The sequence below is a fragment of the Gobius niger genome (genome assembly GCF_951799975.1).
Source record: "Gobius niger genome assembly, chromosome: 1".
NCBI lineage: Eukaryota > Metazoa > Chordata > Actinopteri > Gobiiformes > Gobiidae > Gobius > Gobius niger.
This window is the reverse complement of record NC_136852.1, coordinates 15,633,499-15,655,536: the sequence shown is the minus strand read 5'-3', so window position 1 is coordinate 15,655,536 and position 22,038 is coordinate 15,633,499. Positions and strand designations below refer to the sequence as shown.

Here is a 22,038-nt window from a genome sequence, read left to right as displayed (position 1 = left end):
ACCACAATCAGCCATAGACGCACACGGTCTCTTACATAACAAGACAATAAATACGAGATCAAATGCAGGTGTGCTGCAGGCCATTGTAGAGTCTAAAATCAAACAAGAAAACAAATACATTAAAATGTCTGTAAATGTATGTAGAAACATAAAACAAAAACATGTAACCGTATCCAGGAACAATATATGCTGCTGTAACAGTTAGTGGAAAAGACAGACTTGAACAAATCAAAATATGTGGGTTTGAGAAACGAATTAGTTGAAAAAATAATATAACAAGATTTTATCAGTGCGTTAAGCTCCTTATCCTTAAGGTCTAAAAAGACAAGAAGACCAACATTACAACAACTAAAATTAAAATAGTTTGATTGCATTGACATGGCACAAAACAAGTTCAAATTAGAATAATGAATCTACTATTTTATATTAGATTGTAAGTAATATACAGTATTCGAGTAGGCTAAAAAGATAACTAACAAGTTAAAAGAAAGTTACCATTATGTTACATGTTGTGTGTTCCATTATAAATGTTATTAATCATCTTATCCTAATAAAAATCTCAGTAAACTTACCTTAAGACGGTCTGCTCCTAACTTCTCCAAGAGAAAACTGCACTAAGTGCTCCAGAGCAGTTGAAATTTGAAGGCTTTAGGTCACATGACAACTTCAAATTCCTGCTCTTTTTGCACCTGCAAAACCATCAGGGCCATGTACATTGAAACAATGTTGAGTTAATGTTGGCACTTCAACCTTAAAATACCCGCGTTCATTCAACGTTGATTCAACAGCTTTTTTTCAACCATTGATATTGCGGTGGTGATTAAACGTTGAATAAACAATGACATTTCAATCTCAACCAAAAATAACCAATCTGACCAAAAATCAATGTTGAATTAACATATTTTGCTATAAACTCTGTTCATTTCTTTTAATAGACCTACAATAGCCCGTTAAATTTGATGAAAGCCAAAGCAAAATGACACAAGCAACCCATTGTATGCATGTTATCTGCATTCTTTGAACATTCTGGTCAGAATTGGTCATCATTTCCACTTTTGGTCTGGTCAGCATCACATTGTCACTGTCTGTGCGCTGGATTTCTGCAGGCATCGATATAAAATCATTTGCTTTGGCCAGTAGCTTATGCACAATTCTTTTAGGGCATACAATAGCATTATATAATGGTGAGTGGTTCAAATTCAGAGCTAATCTAATCTAAAGTGACAAATACCCTTTTCTTGTTCACCATCGCCACTAGGAGGCAGTGTGGGTCCATAGTACAATCAGAATACAATGAAACAAGTCTCGAATCCCATGGTCATAGACTAGAGTATAGTGCAACGTTACACCAGACCAGTATGTTGTATGTGGACGACAAGGTTAACTATTGAGTGAGTGGGTGTGATGTAATTATGTAGGCTTTTGAAAGAACCTTTTGAGCCTATAAATGAACGTAAAACAAATGTTATTGTCCTTTAATAGTGTTTTTTGTTGTTGTTTTTGCCTCACAGAATGCCTGACTCGCCTTCTCCCAAACAAAGATATATTTCTAGCATTCTGAGGCAGGGACTTTATCTACCTGGGATCTGTTTCCAGCATTGACAATATCAAACAAGCATTACAGGCATCTCTGGAATCACCCTGTCCAATAGTTTTATTAATATAATTGTTCCCTCTGTACGTCGTGCATTAATGTGCTAAACCTCACTACTTGACTTCACAGTTCACTTAAGTATGCTAAAAACATTTTTGCTCCAAAAATGTACCTGGAATGTTCTTATATAATTATTTGAAAAGTATGTAGCACCTTTGAAACTAGAGACAAACCTTAAAGGCAACATAAAAAAAACAACAACAAAACAACATTCTACTCTTTGTAAAAAATGTATTTTGCTCTTCACATGCCCTTCTGAAATGGTCTGACTTTTAATAATGTTGGCCAAATAATAGTATGTCGAAAACACAACAGATTTCAAAGAAGCACACACTACAAGTAGGGCTTATTGCAAATAAATTGGGCTTTTTACCCCAGGGTCAGGGCAACAGTCTGAACACCTTCTTGTATGGCCAACATTTGGGTAAATGCACCACTTTTGGTTCTTTTATACATTTAAGTCTATTCCTTTATTTTACTTACCTGTCAGCTCCTCCTCTACAATGCTGTGAAGGATCATGGGTGGGGAATTTGCATGTTCACCCCTTCTGTCTGTGTGTAGGTTTCCACTGGATGCCCCAATTTCCCCAATGATCAAAACATACATTCAGGATCACGGCCCATAGTGGTCAAAGCCCATTGTAGTTTTAATCTGACAATCCGGCCTCAAGCTCTTATTGCAAGAATAGATTGCATGTTGCTACAGAGGTTTATGTGAATGACTATCCCATTGTATAAAATTATGAGCAGTGGAGAAGAATTCTGTTTCAAGGAGCCATGATCACCATTTAATTCCAATCTTCTCTGACAATTTTAGCTCCAGGAGAGATTAGAGCCCTGTGTGAGAAATGCTTAATATGCATCAGAGGATCTATACATTTCAATCAAAACTATTTTTATCGACATCGACAATCCCTACAATCGCTTCTATCAATCAGAGGCTTTATAAAGTGCACAACTGTATTGACATTTCTATTAATAAATGTGCAAATGTAAACACACACAGAGTGTCAGAGGGGTGCAAAAGAAAATCAATGTAAAAAACGTGATGCAACTGAAACTAGGGGGGAAAGCATTTTGAAATGAGGTTGCAGCGCCTCTGTAGATTGAGCATAGATAGTATCAGAAACAGTCTAGCTTTTATCCACGTGTCTGTTTCCCCTACCATTAAAAACATGTACAATTAATTAAATAGGCCAGGATGAATGAGAGTGTGTTTGAGAGTCTGGGGCAATGGATGGAAATTAACCCAAGGCAACAATTCGATGCGGCGTGTTTACATGCATGATACCCACGATGTGTGTTAATCAACATGCACTGTCCCGACCAAATAAACCAACGAATAAATAAATTAGATTCTGGCTTATGCAGGATACTGAAATCAGTGAAATGACACAGAACCAGGGCTGCTCGAGTGCACACGGCTGCTTTGATTTCCCATGTTTTCCCAGACCTTCCAAGCAGTGGTGACGTCGGTTCTCTGGGCTGAGGAAATTGTCTATCCTTGTTCTAGAGGTGTCTCACCCACCCCAACTACAAGACCAACTCATCAAAAATAGAGAATAGACACCTACAATAGAGCTGGGAGAGAAGAATTTATAGCCTATCATTATAATTTTTATGATTATACTAATGATGATGATGGTTATATTATTACTATCATGCCAAACTAGTATTCCAGTCTTCTAATCTCCCAGCATCCAAGTCCTCTCCGTGGACCTTAATTAATTTAGACAGCCCTCATGAGAATGTGCACTGTACCAAGGAGGGTTGTTTTTAGGAGTTTATGATTGTTGATGTTGCCCGGTATTTGTTCTATGTGGGCAGTGCATGACTCAATATACTCTTCCCGAATCCATTTGTGATGTTTGGGTTTACCCTGGTCGTTGGGTGCTTGTGTAGGGCTCCTGTGAGAGCTTTTCTCAGCGAAGGGTTCCTGCACTGCTTGGGATGAGTTGCCATCAGTAACTGGATGACAGTCGAGGTTCACCTGTGACTCATGAACATCCCTACCGGACGAAGAAGTTCCTTAGACGTTGTTATCGTTTTCAGATTTGTTTTAGTACTAGAGCCCCTTTAGCGTTAGCCAGGTCTCACGGCAAGGACATTTTTATTGTTGTGATTGTTATTATTGCTTACACCATATGTAACGTTTCGGGCGTGTGTTCTACTTTGATCCTGCACACTAACTCAGACTGGATGTGCGTGTTTTTTTTTGTTTTTCTAACGCTAGAGTTCATTTCATAGACAGAGCCCTCCTGAGGATTTGCGCTGTGCCAAGTATGGTTGTTTTTTGGAGTTCATGAATGTTGATGTTGCCTGGTATCTGTTCAAAAATATTTATACATTCCCTTTTTGATGGTTCCAAGGGCTCCCACAATCACCGGAATAGCTGATGTTTTAAGTCACCACGTTCTCTCAACCTCGATTTCAAGATTGCCATGTGTTCTTGCCATATCAAGAACATATGGCAAGATTTATATTTGCTGATCTCCCCTGGAGTTTTGACAGAGGTGTTGATGTCAAGAGGCACAGCCATGTCTATGAGAAGGCAGGGTTTTTCTTTTTCCGCAGTCTTCACTCTGTGTGGATTGGCATGTCCCACAGAACATAGATGTGATCGTTTTAAGCAACAGTCTTAGGTTCGTGCTCCTTCACATTGACAGAGTGTTCTTTACAGATGTTCCAGTGTATGTATGCTGCTGCCCTATTATGTCGGTGGATATAATCAAATGATGATGATGATTATGAATAATAAAAAAATAATAATAATAATTTCAATTTCAATGCCTATTTCAGGATAAGAACATATATATTTATTTGGTAATAATAATACAAAAAAATTGACCAAGTGAAGTCTACAAAACCTGGGAGAAAACGAGCCGACCCTAAACACAGCACGTCCCCATGGAAACTGTCAACAGAGAAAAGTTTCGTATGCTAGCTTGCTGTTACCTGCTAACGTTGACTTCTTTTTTGCTGTTTACTCTTCTGAATGGAGAACTTCCAGGACATCGAAAGTTTTGTACACAATGTCGATAAAATAAGTAAGTAAGGCCAGTCTTCAAAATCCTTTTCATTCTTTATTTTTGCTTAGCCGCGTTACGAGTGAGTGAGCCTAGAATGTACAACTGTAGGAAGTAGCCTGTGTGAAAATGACAAATGACGTTACATTTTAGGTGAGCTTGTGCAGAATCTAAAGTCCACTGACACTGGCGTCCAGTTTAAGGCCATCGAGGATGCTGACCGCTTCATCGCTGCTTCGGAAGAACCATGTAAAACTAGTTTCAGCCAAACAAGAATCAACACAACGCCATCCCTCCCTGAACCCACGGTAAACATTTACGTCATGACAGCGTCAATAAATACATGTTTTTGACGTTGTCAGTCGCTTCAATGGGACATCACAGAATCATTGCAACACCTTTTATTGATACGCACATTTCTCTTTCCCCATGACAGATATACATGCCAGATCAAGGGCCAGGTGAGAAAACAAATTCCCTCAATCAACTCAACTATTTATTTGGCAATTGACAAGGTTAGAAAAATGACAGTAATGTAACGTGTGATGCATAGAAGAAGTATTACATGGTTAATTTTATGTTGCAATATTTCCTCATAACAGCACAATTGGATTAGCCTTATTCAATATAATGTAGTCCTACAAAATTAGAAATAAAAATACAATGCAGTGGATTTTCATGTTTATTTGTTTTTTTAAAATTATTATTAGCAGCTATGTTTATAAATACATTGGAGAAAGATGCTGAAGACAGAAGAAAAAAGAGGATGGAAAAGGAGAAAAGAGCCGCAGGTTTGTAATTACCATGAGGTATTAAGAGCTTAAGCCGGTTCAAAAGAATCGCACACTGTATTTATGCCACATGCAGCTCTCAAAGACAAGGGCAATAAAGCTTTTGCTCAAGAAGATTATGAGATGGCGGTGAAATATTACAGTGAAGGCTTGGCTGTGTTAAAGGGCATGCAGCAGTTGTACACAAACCGAGCTCAAGTAAGTTGTCGTTATTGTCTACTCCACTTATGAAGTCTTCTCATTTCCTTCATCATGATTAAGAAATCTAGTATAAACCTTTCTTATTCATATTCACCGATTTCATATTTTATACAATTTGAGACTATTTTCCCCTTCATATCGTAGGCTTATATGAAGCTTGGCAAATACAGAGAGGCTATTGCTGATTGTGAATGGGCCTTAAAGGTATTTTTTTGTTTTCGTATGATGTCTCAAAATAAAGCTAAGCACATTTCTAAGTCTAAGTAAAATCAGTATGCACATTCCAACCCTTTTTGCTGTACTGTCTGTAACATCCATGATCATTATCCCTGCAGTGTAATGAGAAGTGCACAAAGGCTTACCTACACATGGGCAAAGCGTACTTGGCTCTGAAAAACTACAGGGAGGTGAGTGCAGTTGTCATTATATGCTTTCTACAAAGGTTTTTCAACACAGCATCTCAAAAAGCTATTAGAATTTATTTAATGTCTAGTTTTGAAAGCTCGGGGTGACTCTGTATTGTGTGCAAAGTAAAAGGCAAAAAATTCTCTTTTCAGTCCAAGAAGTGTTTTGAAAAGATAGCGGAAATTGAACCTGGAAGGAAGAATATGATGAAAGGTAGGTTCTCTGCTGGCTTATTGTTGCCTTTTGTATTGCAGAAGCTATTTTGAAAAGTAAGTCTAATTCGCAAAGTCATTGTTAAAGTTATCACACACCTTTCCTTGGCCTCCCTAGCATAATGGCCTGTCATTTTTTGGAAAAATTGAGATTTTTGTTTCATTCTGCTCTCCAAAAACTGCTGCATCTATAGGCATCAGGTCTGACTATGTCCTCAACCAATCAGAGGGTTTGTTAAAACTAAAGAAAACCTCAGTCTAATTCATCTGGGAGTTCATCCAGTCGGGTCAAACTTACCTTTTCTAGAAACCTCAAAAAGTGACATGGGTAATTTATGCTTTGAGGTTAAATTTTTGTTTTCAAAAACCCCTGTGTGTATTCTGCATCCAGACTACCTGCAACAGCTGGATTTGGATGAAAAGAGAGATATTCAGGAGAAGAAAGCAAAACAGGATTTTGACATGGGAGAGGAAAAGGCCATAGCCGTGACCCATTTGCTGAAAGAGCTGTCAAGTCCTGGCTATGTGCCCCTGTTCTACTGTGCTGCTCTGAAGTGTTTGACACAGGCTGTAACCAACAGTAAGTGTTCTTCTTAAGTGATCCTTGACCCTTCACCAGAACATTTTTGTTCATGCTTTTCCTTTAATAACCTGCTTCACTGATTCAACAATTTTCTACTGCTATGGGTTCATGAACGCCAAAGCTGGGCAATGAGGCTGTAATGGCAGAGTCAAGGAGAAAAGAAGTCGACTCGTGCAAAGAGTGTATAAGATAGTAGTCTTGCCTGTGGTATCGGGATCTCTACTCCACACTCAGTTCTTTATTGTAATGGTCAGTGTGTTGTTTAAGAACATGGATTAATGAAGTGGCTGAGCAATTGCTTAATGTTGGCTCTTATATTAAAGAGGGTTGTAGAATCTTCATAATTGACAAAAACAAACAAAAAGGGAGAATACGACTGCACAGTAAAAGCACAATTTACTTTACGCTGCACTTGTTTTCTTTGATGAAACTGTCTCGAGTGGTCTGACTGGGTGACTGAGTGCTGAGATGATTTGATTGAAACATGTTGCATTTACTCCTGGGTGCATAATGCACAGGCATTATAATAATGCAATTTAGTTTTGAAACTGCTGACTGAGAGACCTCAAAACCTCTGATGTCAGCAATTATGTCATGTAATTTTGTTTCAATGACTAGTAATGAGAATTAGGGGGAGTAAAGGGATCAGGTACAGTGTCCTGAAACACACCGAGAGAGCAGTTATGACTGTGGAATGACATCAGACACAAGTAAACCTTCACGGTCTATCCAAGTCTTCAAGTCTGTCTTAAAACTGTGCTCACATAGAAGTGTTAGAGCTGCTCCTACTGTTACTGGAGAATTCAGGAACGCTTGATCTTACAAGTATAACCAAAACTACAAAGAACATTTAAATACTCAGGGTTAATGAGCAATTATCATTCTTGGACAGGTCTTTCGGTGTGTTCATATTAAAATGAATGTGTTTGAAGCTGCAGGATCTGTTAAGTTCAGTTAGGCTTGGCTTTGCTTGAGCAAGTTTTTAAAGCTAACGTGGAAAATAATGGTCACCAACTATAGTGGCTTTTATTTTAAGATTGTGTATTGAAAGTTCATGTTCGCTATAAAATGGGCCAATGTGACACCCACAGGTTTCTGTTGCGCGCTCCCTAATCTCCTGTAGTTCACCCCTATACTCTGCTGATATTTTTGTTCGTTTTCGACCCAACAAATGACTTTGAAACTTACCTCAGCTATGGCCAACAGCAACAAATCACAGTGTGTACAAGTTCCTAAAAAAATCATCAAGGTCAGAGTTAATCTCCTTCCATCCATCATTACATTGCCTTCTAATGAAAAAGAAGATATGGTGTGTTGTTACTGAGTTGATCTATGTTTCTGAGATGTTATTGCCTTAAAACCTTGTATCCTTTTAAGGGAACAATATGTTAATTTGGTGCCTGACGCTTTTGAATCCCGTTGCCTTAAAGTACACGTTTCCATCGGGCGTCAATAGTAAACTCAAGCTTCATATATTGAACTATTCCTTTGCATTACCATATATTACAACAGTTTTCTAGCTTTTGTTCTGATTCTTCTTTTATATGTTATAAAGCTGTTGCTGTTGTTGTTTTCTGTACAAATAAACCAGCCATACCCAAAGCAGATGGTGCTAGTGCTCTATTTAGGTGATTTATGGTCTTTGCTCTTTTTTCACTTTGCACTGTTCCTTTTTGTAATAGGTACTGGCCAGACCCTTTTCAGGCTGAATAATGGCTTTAGCATCATTAACGCCAATGACACTGTGAAGAGGTAAGCAGTCCAGAGGGAGAGGTAGCTGTCTGCCTCACAGGAGCTTTGACAGATAGACCCAGAGACAGGCACATACTGAGACAATGATGACCTAAACTAGGAGACCATCCCTTGTCTTCGCTCTGTCTCTCACTCACTCACTCCTCCTCTGCGGTGTTTTTGTGCAATAGACCTAAGAGACAAAGATTATTAAATTAAAAGAAGAAATGAACAGAGAAATATCTCACAATGTACACTGCGTTCCAAATTATTATGCAAATGACATTTTTGTAAGATTTTCTAAATTGTCAACTCAAATGAGAGTCAGCATAATTTTCAAGTCTTTAACTGGTAGAGGATAATTTAAATGTGGTGGAAATTTTTTTCAAAAATAAATATAGTAAAAACCTCAAAATCTACTGTTCCAAATTATTATGCAACTCATCGTTTCAATACATTTTAAAGCTTGTAATTAACTGAAAATGGTCATTTGTTGAATTTGTAGCATTAGGAGGTCATATTTACTGAAATCAAAAGCTATTTCAATCAAAAAAATATTAACAGGTCAAGTTATATTTTAACATTGGAGCCCTTGTGTGATAGCAGCTTCAAAATTCTTAAATCCATTAAACTTGTGAGTTTTTGGACAGTTTCTGCTTGGATTTCTTTGCAGGATGTTACAATAGCCTCCCAGAGCTGCCGTTTGGATGAAAACTGCCTCCCACCCTCATAGAGGTTTTTTTTGTTGAGGCTCCAAAGGTTCTCAATAGGGTTGAAGTCAGGGGAGGTGGGGGTCCACATCATGAGTTTCTCTCCTTTTCTGCCCATAGCAGTGATGCAGAGGTATTCTTTACAGCAGGACATGGTGCGTTGTCATGCATGAAGAGGATCTTGTTCGGGAAAGCACGGCTCTTCTCTTTGTAGCATAAAAGACAGTTGTCAGTCAGAAACTCCACATATTTTTCAAAGGTCATTTTCACACCTTCAGGGAGCCTAAAAGGGCCTAAAGGGACCGACCAGCTCTCTCACCATGATTCTGGCCCAAAACATGACTCCGCCACCTCCTTACTGACGTCACAGCCTTGTTGGGACATTGTGGCCATTCACCAACCATCCACTACTCCATTGATTTGACCATCCAGGGCTACACGGCACTCATCAGTGAACAAGACTGTTTGAAAATGAGTCCTCATGTATCCTCATGCCCGTTGCAGCCGTTTCTGTTCATCAGCTTCAATTAACCGTTTAGGAGAGGCCCGGATAGAAGGTTTATGCACAACTGCAGCCTCTGGAAGGTCCTACACCTTGATGTTCGGGGGACTCCAGAGGCACCAGCATCTTCAAATACCTGTATGCTGCATCTGTTCTCATAATCTGATGTGTTTGTCTGGCTGAAACCGTCCATATTGTGCCTTTATCTGCACAAACCGGAGTGTGCTCTGAATCATCCACAAATCTCTTATCTGTACGATGACTACGCTTCATCTTTCATGAAATATCAAAGGTTTTCATACCTAGACCAAGGCATTCAATATTTCACGCTTTTCATCAGCAGAAAGACCCTTCTTCTTTACCATATTGCTTGAAAATGATGATCTGCTTAATAAAGTGGAACACCCTTTTTCAGTAGTTTTTCCCTTAACTGGGCTTAACCTGAAAACGAATCACCCCAGGTCTCTGAGATTAATGTCAGTGATTCATAGAGCCCCAAGACACGACACCATCAATGAGTTGCATTATTATTATTATTATTTTTACCTTTTTGACACAAAAATCCAATTTGCATAATAATTTGGAACGCAGTGTAAGGCTCTTTTGTAAGATAGAAATGATGACCTCCATTGTTACGAGTGAGACACATAGTTATCTTGTCATTTTTTCGTTACCGTGGATGTTTTTTGCAAGCGGTTAAGGCTCGATTTACACAAAGAATCTCTGTCCTCAAAGCATGTTGTCCTTGTAGCTACAGCAGAGGTGTATATAATTCTTAAAGGAACAGGCCACTGTTTTTCGATATGTTCTTGTCTGAGCTTAGACGAGTTGATGTGTACCTGTCTGGTCTTTGTGTGTGCCCTCAGTCACGCCAAACGACCAAAGAGGTTGTTAGCATTTGGCCTCTCCCAATATATTCCTATAGCTCCAAACGGGGGTGAAGTTGGAAGCTATACCACGCTCTTCCACGGACACGCACAAAGACCAGACAGGTACGTATCAACTCGTCAAAGCTCAGGCAAGAACATATCTCAGTATGGAAAAACTGTGGCCTGTTCGGACCATTTTAGTGAGTTAAGTTAGTTTGTTATGTTACTGAAGGTTCTCAGATGTCCAGGAATTATCGATGGTATTGAAGCGTAAATATCGTGAAATGAACTGGGTTGATTGAACGAAACGTCTTCAACTTGATCAATAATCCATATCAATAATCCATATTTTCATGTTCATCAGAATCTGTTTTTTGAAACTGCCTCATGTAACTTAACAGCTGCCATTATAGTTGTATTGAAGTGTCTTTATTGTATTGCTTCGCAGTTGTCTTTTGAATGTACCATCAGATCCATTCAGTCAGGAGCTTTGTTTGTCAGTTCTGAAGCTATGGCAAAAGATCTGCTGTGAAAATGGTAAATGCTTTGTTCTTCTATCCATTTGCTGTATATTTTTAATTTCATTTATTATGGGGGTGGTGGCAGCATCTCATTTGGTAGAGATACTTGTTGAGTTGTTGTGAGTCATTCTTTGTAAAAAATGTATTTTTCAGATGAAAACCAGAAGAACTTGATGGCATGTCCAGTATTCAGAAAGTGCATTGTTGAGTTTGTGCTCTCTGGTGATATGGCAGTACACAAAGAATCTCTGATGCTACTTCATTTGTTCTCACAAACAACTTTTGGGAGACAACTGGCTGCGGACAACCTTGATGTGCAGATGTAAGACCTTGGATGCTCTACTACAAAAACAAGATATAGTGAGAGTGGACAGTCAGTGTGTGTAGTTGTCAAATTGGCTTTATATCTTATTCCAGACCCTGAGCTGTAAAGGTCATAAAGGCCTAAATGATACAATATTATCTGTGCTGCACATACGATAGAATCTAATTAACTGCTGATTTATTTGAGTCAAAACTGATCAAATTAGTGATAGTATTACCCCATAATGGAGTAATTAAAACAATCTTTAATCGGTGCAAAGGGGCACACAACCATTATCTCTGTTCAAATTTATGGAAACACAGATGGCAGTTTATTAGGAGCGTTGCATTTTATCTCTTCTTTAACCTTTACACTTCATGTGCTCTTTCTTACTGCGATCGTACTCTGTATAACTCTGTTTCCTGTGGATCTAAAGGTTAGCCAAAAACCTCATGGCATGCATCTCAAAGCCCAGGCAGCAGCAGCAGGAGGACACAGCAGTCAAGATTTTGGAGATCTTTGCATCAGAAAATAGGTGCGGCTTATGAAAGCAAATAAAAATCATTTTACACATGGTGAGAAATAAAGCGAGAACCTTCATAGAGGATTTTACTTTTGTATTTGAATCTTAAAGACACCACCACCTCGTAACTAACTCCATGAGATAACACATGAAAAGGACATCCCAGGGGCCGTAGCTCAGCGGGCTATGAGTCGAGATGTCGGATTGTGAAAGATCAATTCTTACTGTCTAAAAACTCAAAAGGGCGTTCAGTCCTTTCCTCAGGTCAATGTGAGCCTTTGATCAGAGATTTTTTCTTCTAAATCTCTCCTGATGTAGACGCAGCAGGAGGGGCTGTTCAATGATCAAGCACTTTTAAATAGATGAAATACCACGATTGATTACATTTTATTTCAGGTTTTGTCGTAATTTGAGAACTGGCTTGACAGAAACAGTCACTGCACCTTTGATAGACATACTGGTGAGACTGTAATAACTTTTTCAGATCATCTCTGTTACACAATGTTTAGACTGTATGTGTTCACCCAGTTGGATTTGAAATATTCTTGTTATTTCAGGACAATATCGAGTCTCATCAGCCTGTTCTTCCGGCGATGCTCTCAGTCATCGGCAGTTTGGCTCAGGATGACATCATCCGACACAAACTATCCCATGATTCAGATTGCTGGAAAGCCTTTCTGGCTGCCATTGTTAGTGGAGTCATTTCCTTTAAAAAAAAAACATGTATTTTCCTCACAAGGTCAAATATTACCAAAGTAATTTAATATGCATGCGTGTCACCTCTGTGTTTCTGTAGAAGTGGTGTGCAGCATTTCAGTGCAAAGGTATTCTTTACCCTTTGCTTGGACTGATGATCAACCTTTCCATCTCTCCTTCAGCAGCTGTTAAGGTTAATATAATGTAGCTTGGTTTTGTTATATTGTAATGATGTTACATTTTAATGTTGCTTTTTAACATTGTTTACTTTTAGAATAAGAGTAATATTCCAGTGTTTAAAGATAATAAAAGATGGAAAAATCACTGTGTAGACATGTGTGAAGCGGCACCTTGTCTACTGTGAAATGCATGTGAAAATTGGATAAGTCTGTTGGTATTGTTCATTGTAGGAGCATGCAGTGTCTGTCTGTGGGTGCTGTCTGGACATGCTGAAGGATGGTGACGGTGGAGTTGTGACAGTAAGTAAACCATAGCCCTAACTGCAGTAGGTCTAGGGTTTGGTGCAGGCCTGTTTAACGGTTTTACTCTGAGTGCAATGCCCTCAGAGCCCTTCACTATCCCCCATCTGCCACTTTTTAAAAATTTAAATATTCATTATTCCATCATTTATGCGTCACCCCCCGCACTGTCCCAGTTCATTTATTCAATATTTAGCTCAATTTCTGTGGGATATTTTGATTTATGAAATTTTCTGAGGAGACTATTCTAGTTCTCCTTTGAACATCTCACCTGCTGCTTGTAGTCTTAACAATTGCATTGTCAGAAAACAGTGTGCCTTTCTTTTTATACTGGCTCACTATAATTCTTTTACCGTCACAGTGCTTTTAAATGATTCATGACTAACATGCTCATATTGCCATTCTGTTTTTTAATAGGTGTTTATTCCTCAGAATATTTTCAATGAAGTTAGTATAAAATCACGCTATGATCCTTTATTGTGTAGATTTGTTGTACCAAGTTAAAACACTACATGTACTTTCCAAAAAGAAGAGAGTCTTGGCAATGTATGAGAAGGCCAGTAGTTGTAACTGGCCACCGTCCAGGATGTAAATCGTTCTTTTACTCATATCAGCTCCAGTCACCGATAATTTCAATAGAGTTCAAACCGCACACAGAAAGCAAACGATAAAACAAAGTACATAAACTGTAACTTGCAATATTTGATGTCCTCCTTCCAGAGAGCTGCAGGTGTCCTGAGCCATGTTCTCTCACAGTCGTCTGAGGCTGTGGCCTGCGCTGTCCAGAGAAAAGTGGTCAGGAGCATGCTGCGGCTCTTAAAGGTCCCTTTAAATTATACTTCTTTGATGTGCACTATAAAGTTTAGAGATTGCTTAGTCCATAATGTCTGCTTGTTTACTCCTTTTTGATATTTGTGTTTGGCCACACAGGGAACAGGGAAGTCTGCCACTAAGTATGCCATTAGAACTTTGACTGTGTGCACTGCTGCCAGTCATTTTGCCCGGGAGGAGTTGGTAAAGGCTGATAAAAGTAAGATGTGCTTGACTTTCAAATCATTTTTTTCCAGTTCATTAATTAGCCAAAAGTTCACTTAATATGCTTGAGTTTGTGTTTATACTAGGAATAGTACTGTCAACATAGCCCAGTCCTTATGCACTTCATGTTTCTTTTCAAAGAGCTGTCCATTTTGCGTGCTTTACTGCAGTCTGGCTTTGATGAGATTGTTCATGGAAATGCAGCCCTGTGCATGGCCCATTGCCTTGAGTTGGATGGAGTTGCTAGTAAGTTACTGGACACTGACACTGTGCCCCTGCTGCTGTGCCACGCTGCAGCCGACTCCAAGAGAACAGCTGTACAGCAAAACGCAGCCATCGCTCTGGGGAAACTCTGCCGACTCGAACCCAGGTAACCTCTAACCCCATTCAGTAGAGGAAATGTTGTTGATTTCAATGGAAAAGGCAGCCAAAGGGAGCACTTACATGATAAACCCCAGTGAACTAAGCGCAAGCGTGTGGTATACAGCAGACAATACAGTCTGGAAGATGTAAACATAACATTTACCTAGTTTTAGAGCTTAAGCACAAGAATGAGGGGAAAAACAAGATGGCTAAATTAAAAAATTAAACAAAGCATTTTACATGTGCCCAACCCAATAGGACAAATTACTATTGAAGAATCTGAAGTGTGTAGCAGTCGCTTGCTAATGGTTGATGCTATGAGCACTTGTAAACAGGCTCACAACGCATCTGATTGGTAGCCTGGTCAGCCTGGCTCTCGAGAGGCTGGCAGTTTGCCCACAGCCAGTTCCAAAACATTAAACTCTGTATCGCTCCATTCACAGATTTTAAACGCAGCACTCAAATGTGAATCATATGACATCTCGTCAGAACAAACTCTATAATTTCTCTCCCCTGTAATTAAGATAGTAGTTTGGCAGAAGATAGCAATTTTCAGTGAAATATTTCTTATCATTTTAGTATTTTTGCACACAGCAAGCCGCCATGTTGGCCGGACCATGCTTTGTTCTGATTGGTTAATCCACCTGTCACGCCCTTCAGAACTCAGGGAATAGGGGTTATGCGCTAACCACTTCCGCATTCCGATAAGTGAGTAAATCACTTCCGGTTACCATGTTATTTAATAGGAGCAAGAACTTTTTAGCAGCTGAAAACACTGTCACTTGTTTTATACATTGGAAAACGGGTCAAAATAGCTCCACTACGCAGAGCTACACATTCTTAGCTGCTCAAACGAGAGATTCCAGGAGTAAAAGTCGCGTATTTATTGAATGCTAACGCTTGTTGAGCCGTAGCTATCATTAAGCTAGCTTTAGCCGCCTCACCCGACGCACTTTATTTAAATTCATGTACTGCCCACGGACGTGTATTTGCATCGTCTATGATCACAAACAATACACAAGAGCCAGTTTTAATAAAATATATTCAACAGAAGACTTCGAACTGACGCGTTATTGATGTAACCGGACTGTTACGATGCTGTGGCTGTTCTTCTGTAGATGCATTAAGCCTGTTCACACACACACACACACACACACACACGCACACCTCTGGGTAAGATTTCCACATGTTGTATGTATATTTTACTGAAGGCTAAGCTGAATTTATGAAACAAAACTGGTTTAATCGATGCAGCCTCCCCGGTGGAGCTGCCTGTGCGTCAGGACGCGCGGCTGCAGCCGCTCCACATCTGCATCAGTCAGGGCAAGCTGCAGGTGTGAGCTGCAAAAGCCAAACTACCGCCTGCCTCTGATGAAAGTGATCAGCGTCGAGACTTGATGACTTTAGGACAAGTCCGTTGGGGTTCGACTGACAACGTTACATTTAGGCAATTATATCATTTCCGAAATCATTTTTCATGTAGGGCCTAGGCTAGTTTAATTTACTATAGCCTGTGCGTAATGCCTGTTTCCAAACAAGAGGAAAATAAAGCCTGTATTTTGTTATAAACGCTCTCTGCTGAACTGTTCAACAAGATTGCATAATATATTCTTCCACCTGTGTGTGCGTCATGTGCAGCATATGCTTTAATTTTGCAGACGTGACATTGAAACTTTTTAAGTTTCTAAAATTTGAAAGAAAAAACTTGAAGTTTCTGAATGTTAAAATAATCTTCATATTTTTATGATAGTTATGAATGCATTTAAATTATTACATAATGTGCTAAATGTTGAACAAAGATAATACAGTACAGACGCGCATCTGGAAGTGTGCGGTCGGTGCAGGTCCGAGTTGAGGACAAAAGCTCACGTCTCTCTCATAAAGACCGAGCTGCACCGGGAGGAGCAGGTGCTCTGGACTTTAACACGCCTGTGTGGACAGTCAGAGGCTGGTGTCTTTTACCTGGTTGGAGCTGCTCTTCGGGACTTGCTACGCGAAGCTTCACATGTCGTGGTGCGTAAAAGAGCTCCGCGCTCATGGAGACCGCCCGGTAAGAAATCTTCTGCGTCTTAATTTTGTGCCATGATCTATAAAGTGCCAGACATCGCGTGTTTCCCCTGAACTGGTAAAGGCGCACGTAAATAAACTCCATTACACGGATGCTGCTCAGTTGCAATCCGAAATTTTGAAAACCTCCGCAAATATTTGACCGATCAATACGAAACCAAAAGTGTTTCGTAAAGGCGCTGCTCGCCTCCTCCTTACGATCCTAAAGTAAAACCTTTGTGGAAGATTTCACAGTGAAAAGATATGCACATGACCATGGCCTGACAAATTACACCCATTGCTGACCCATATGCGCGTATCTTTTCTCTCTGGTTAGAGGCGTGTGCCCGTGTCTTTCGTAGTCAGTTTATGGGGAGAGATGCGTCCTGACGCACAGGCAGCCCCACCACGGAGGCTGCATAGTTTAAACCAGTTTTGTTTCATAAATTCAGCTTAGCCTTCAGTAAAATATACATACAACATGTGGAAATCGTATCCAGAGGTGTGCGTGTGTGTGTGTGTGTGTGCGTGTGTGAAAAGGCTTCAGAACAGGCTTAATGCATCTACAGAAGAACAGCCACAGCATCGTAAAAGTCCGGTTACATCAATAACGCGTCAGTTTGAAGTCTTCTGTTGAATATACTTTATTAAAACTGGCTCTTGTGTATTGTTTGTGATCATAGACGATGCAAATACACGTCCGTGGGCAGTACATGAATTTAAATAAAGTGCGTCGGGTGAGGCGGCTAAAGCTGGCTTAATGATAGCTACGGCTCCACAAGCGTTAGCATTCAATAAATACGCGACTTTTACTCCTGGAATCTCTCGTTTGAGCAGCTAAGAATGTGTAGCTCTGCGTAGTGGAGCTATTTTGACCCGTTTTCCAATGTGTAAAACAAGTGACAGTGTTTTCAGCTGCTAAAAAGTTCTTGCTCCTATTAAATAACGTGGTAACCGGAAGTGATTTACTCACTTATCGGAATGCGGAAGTGGTTAGCGCATAACCCCTATTATTGCCAAGTACCAGACTAAACGTCTTTGTATAGGATTGGAATCGCGTGTAGTCTGGCTGGCCGGGCTATCCTATTGGTGCAAAAGTGGCTTCTGGTGTCTGGACCCTGGTACCACATGGGGCCTCAGTGGCGGTCCATACATCAAGCACACTGCCCAAAGCTTGATATGAACGCCATGTCTTTGATTAACATACAGTATTTCTTTGAATCAATATTTTTGTCCAGTATAAGTTATATATACTTATAGAAATGAATGAAGAAAAGTAGCACATAGTCTTTTCAATGGCTTTAGGGATTTCCTGTTCTTTAAGGAGGCAGCAACACTCCTGACTCTGGGATTAGCAGTAGTGTATTTATTTCTTTAGTATTCAGATGTGGTCCTAAATTTATTATTCACAGAAAAGTTCTGGCACCTTTGCTCTGACAAGTACTTTACAGCAGCAGTAACACTCATATGTTGAAGAATTAGGTCAACTAAAAAGCCTGTTCAAAGCTGCAAGGATGACTGACTTGGAAATACCTCGCAGCTCAGTCATCCTTTGTGTTTTGTTTGCTTGAGCTCATCTTTCAACCTTTGGATTGTCAATGCTCAGTGCTACTATTAGTTGTATTTACTCGCATACCAGACACGTCCAAAACACCAAAACAGCCCAAGGATGTTTGTTGCGAACTGTCAGTCTGCATGAAACCAATTTGTGCTTTTTTTATTATGAGCCACACAAACATAATATTCCGACACACACACCTTGTGTTATTCGGGGGAGACTGGCGCAATAGTGTCACATTGTCGGAAAACTCTTGTTTGCCAAGCTTTTACATACACTAATCCTGTCTGTAGAAGATTTTTCTTCAGTTCGGCTTTACCCAAATCTAAAAGCTAACAGCCTATAGACCAGGGTAATGCCTCTTTTAAAAGCTAAGACCTACAAAACCGATCTAAACTGATCCTTTTCCTTGCTTCGTCACTTTTTTCACGTTCTTTTTACATCTCATTTTTGGCTAATTTTTTTTGCACTTTCATCGCTTTTGTCATCACTTTTTTGTCACATTTTTATCACATTTTTCTTGAGTCCTCATCACATTTTTTGTTTGACTTTCATCAGTTCATTTTGACGCTTTTTTGTTGCGTTTTCATCCTCATTTCGTCACTGTTTTGATTCTTTTTTTCGTCTTTTAGATTTGGGTAGTACCAAACCAGAGAAAATGTGGTCGCCTCAGGTGGGGGTCAAGAGGTTAAAAATAGTTACTGCATTTCAGAGTTTTTTAAGTACTTTGTTTTATTCATCATCTGCGTCTCAACACAAAGCATGTTAAAAACAGAATGCGCGATCACAAACAAATCAAGCACTTGTGTTTTGCCTCTCCCGGCGGTTTGCACTCCTTTTATGTGAATATAATTGGTGAATGTCCCAAACAATAGCAGATGTAAGAGTGTCTTCTTTGTTCCTCAGTCGCTCCAGGCTTGTGCTCCTCTGTGATGGCGCTTAAAGTGTGTTGAGCTTCACTTCTCCTGCTCCAATTGCCATGGCAATAGTTCAATTACCCGGCAACCCACTCAAGACCCTGTCACTGTGATTTCAGCTAATTCTCTCTTTCTTCACCTCCAGACATATGGAGAAACTTCGAGAACTGCACGGCCTTGAGATTTTGCTTTCCTGTGCGAAGACCCTCGAATGAATACTGATGACATTGAGTCCCGAGCTTTCTTGTTATATTTTTGCAACAACATATATTTAAATGTGATTTTATACAAAGCAACAGACTGATGTGCTGTTCCTTTTATACCACACATGACGTTGTGTGTTCCTCCAAAACTGTTCAACTTTGGGTCCAACAGTCCACTCAATATTTTGGCAGTAGTGCTGTGGAGCATCTAAGTGCTCTTTCACAAGCCAAAGTTTAAAAAAAAAAACATTGCAGCTTTCTATTAGGATTTTCATTTATTTTATATACAATATTCAATTACGCAAAAAACACCCCTGGCGAAAGGTCTTTAGTCTTCTAAATAAAATGAGTTTCTGTTGCAATCAGATAAGATGTAAACTTCATTCCGCATCCTGTGCTTTAGAGAAAAACACAATACATATTTTTCGTTCAAATATTCCTTATGTCTGGAGTCTGTGTGTGTTGCATTTAATCTCTCGCTGTTTGCTTTGCCACTGCAGCTCAAGCAAAAATGTTGGGCATGGTCAACATGAGGCCCCAGAGCAATCCAAACTCATAAAGTTCAAAGAAAACAGAGCTTAAAGAACTGTGCTGGATTGTTCTGGAACATAGATAAACTTGTACATGTGCACAGTCCGAGATCAACAGGTTCTGTGGCTTATCATTCAAGTTGATACAAGCAAAATTATTACTTACAACGTACTTCTTAGTTTATTTGGACATGACAGTGCTCGATTTCACACATTACTTGACGACCTTCTGGCTATTTGGATGTAAGGTCTAAAATATAGATATATAAATTATAGGGGCTAGATTAAGTTGGCCATTTTATACTCACTACTGCCACCTCAGGTCATTTTACTCACTACTGCCACCTAAGGTCATTTGTGTAACTGCACCTTCTATATTAAAGGAATAGGCCACCGTTTTTACATACTGAGATATGTTCTTACCTTAGCTTTGACGAGTTCTTTAGGACCCGAAGTAACAATGTTTTGAGTGACAGTGCAGGATTTTAGAGGCAGTTGTGGTGAATAGGTCTGAGCTCATTCTACACATTAGGACATCGCTGGAACATGTAGGGGGAGGAAAATCCTTTTTTTCTTTTTCATTTTTCAACTCCGTATAGTCCCAGTTGCTGTTTCATTCTCAACTTGGAATTAAGACAGTATAATTTATCATTCTTGCAAAATTAGTCAACACAATATCCAGAAGCCACAATATATGGCAATATCACAGAGGTCTTCCATCTGAGACTGAATTTTATACATTTTTGTCAATACACTGAAATAAAAAGAGCAAATGTTACATTTTGAATATAGTTCCACTTAAGCCTCATTTTGAACCATATTTAGTATTTTAAGTCTCGTCTAAGTTTTGACACAATTTTATTAAATACAATAAATAAATAAAAAATGTGATGGTTCCATGAAGTGGTTGAGTGCATTTGAGCACTGGGTGTGCTGGATGATGATGATGATGATGGTGAGGCTGTTAAAGGAAGGGTTGCTGGACTGGGACGAGCCATAAGCCCTCTGTAAGAGCTGATACCATCTGCTGGACGTGTGCAAACAACTGATACCTGCCGCTCGCCGGATTAAACCTTAATAACAACACTGCCACTGAGGAGATTCCAGATTCCACACACGGCTCCACTGAAATGAGGCACTGCAGTCCACCTGCTCTCCGGTGTGTCAACCTTTATAGCTGGATAAATGGATGAGTAGACACCAAATTACAGCTCATTAAAGGCAATGATTCAGTAATCATTCTTTATTTCACTAATACATAGCAGGGTAAATAAGGATTCATTATTTTCATTATCATTTTGTTTCTCTCACTGAAAGTTAAAGTCCTCTTTGTCTTTGTACAACACAATGAGTCTAATCATATTAAATGAAATAAGTTCTGCTTTTCCCTGCATCTGGATTGGGTTCAAATTAGAAAATAAATATGTCTTAGTCAGCACTGTCATTCTGACTCATTAACCAACAAATACAGGGACCAAGAAATACAAGCCACGGATGAAGGAGTGAACAGAGACAACACACATCTGGGACAGAGACAAACAGGTCAGGTCCATAAGGTCAGGCACGTTCGGCTGCTCAGAAGAACACCTGATAAAACCTTTGAGGAAGAAGCTTTGTTTATTCAGACAAAACTTTGTCTGAATAAAGCAAATGTGAAAAACTAAAAGGGATCCAAAGAGATCGATAGACGGATCGGTGCGGTGTCAGCAGTGATGCGGTCGCTGTATTGGTCTGTTGTGGTGAAGAGGGAGCTGAGTCGGGGGGCAAAGCTCTCGATTAACCGATCGATCTAAGTTCCCACCCTCACCTATGGTCATGAGATTTGGGTAATGACCGAAAGGACAAGATCGTGAATACAAGCGGCCGAAACTAGCTTCCTTCGCAGGGTGGCTGGGTGCACCATTCGAGATCGGGTGAGGAGCTCAGTGACCCGGGAGGAGCTCGGAGTAGAGCTCCTCTAACTGCAAGTTTTGAAGAAGGCTGCTGCACATATGTTGTCGTGGGTTTGATTCCTGGCTTTAAGATTTTGCTGGATGTCTCTCCCACTCTTCACCCCCTTCCACCACCACAATATATTATTTTCACTATCTTCTGATTTCATGCTAATTAATAAATGATATAGAAAACTATACATTACAAAACATAAAATACTACATTGAATATTAATGAATGTACTGTG

General features: G+C 39.6%; 1 protein-coding gene across 1 annotated transcript; it reads left to right on the top strand.

Annotated features, from left to right (window-relative positions):
- Positions 1-5,394: 5,394 nt before the first annotated feature.
- ttc12 (tetratricopeptide repeat domain 12) lies at positions 5,395-19,419 on the top strand. Its single transcript, XM_079556220.1, has 18 exons — positions 5,395-5,471; positions 5,548-5,669; positions 5,817-5,876; positions 6,008-6,079; positions 6,230-6,290; positions 6,681-6,869; positions 8,555-8,624; positions 11,133-11,221; positions 11,359-11,527; positions 11,946-12,044; positions 12,429-12,492; positions 12,590-12,721; positions 12,829-12,921; positions 13,139-13,207; positions 13,928-14,029; positions 14,138-14,237; positions 14,384-14,612; positions 19,272-19,419. The coding sequence occupies exons 1-18, from the start codon at positions 5,396-5,398 to the stop codon at positions 19,339-19,341; spliced, it is 1,866 nt and encodes a 621-aa protein (XP_079412346.1). The 5' UTR covers position 5,395; the 3' UTR covers positions 19,342-19,419.
- The last annotated feature ends 2,619 nt before the right edge of the window (positions 19,420-22,038 follow it).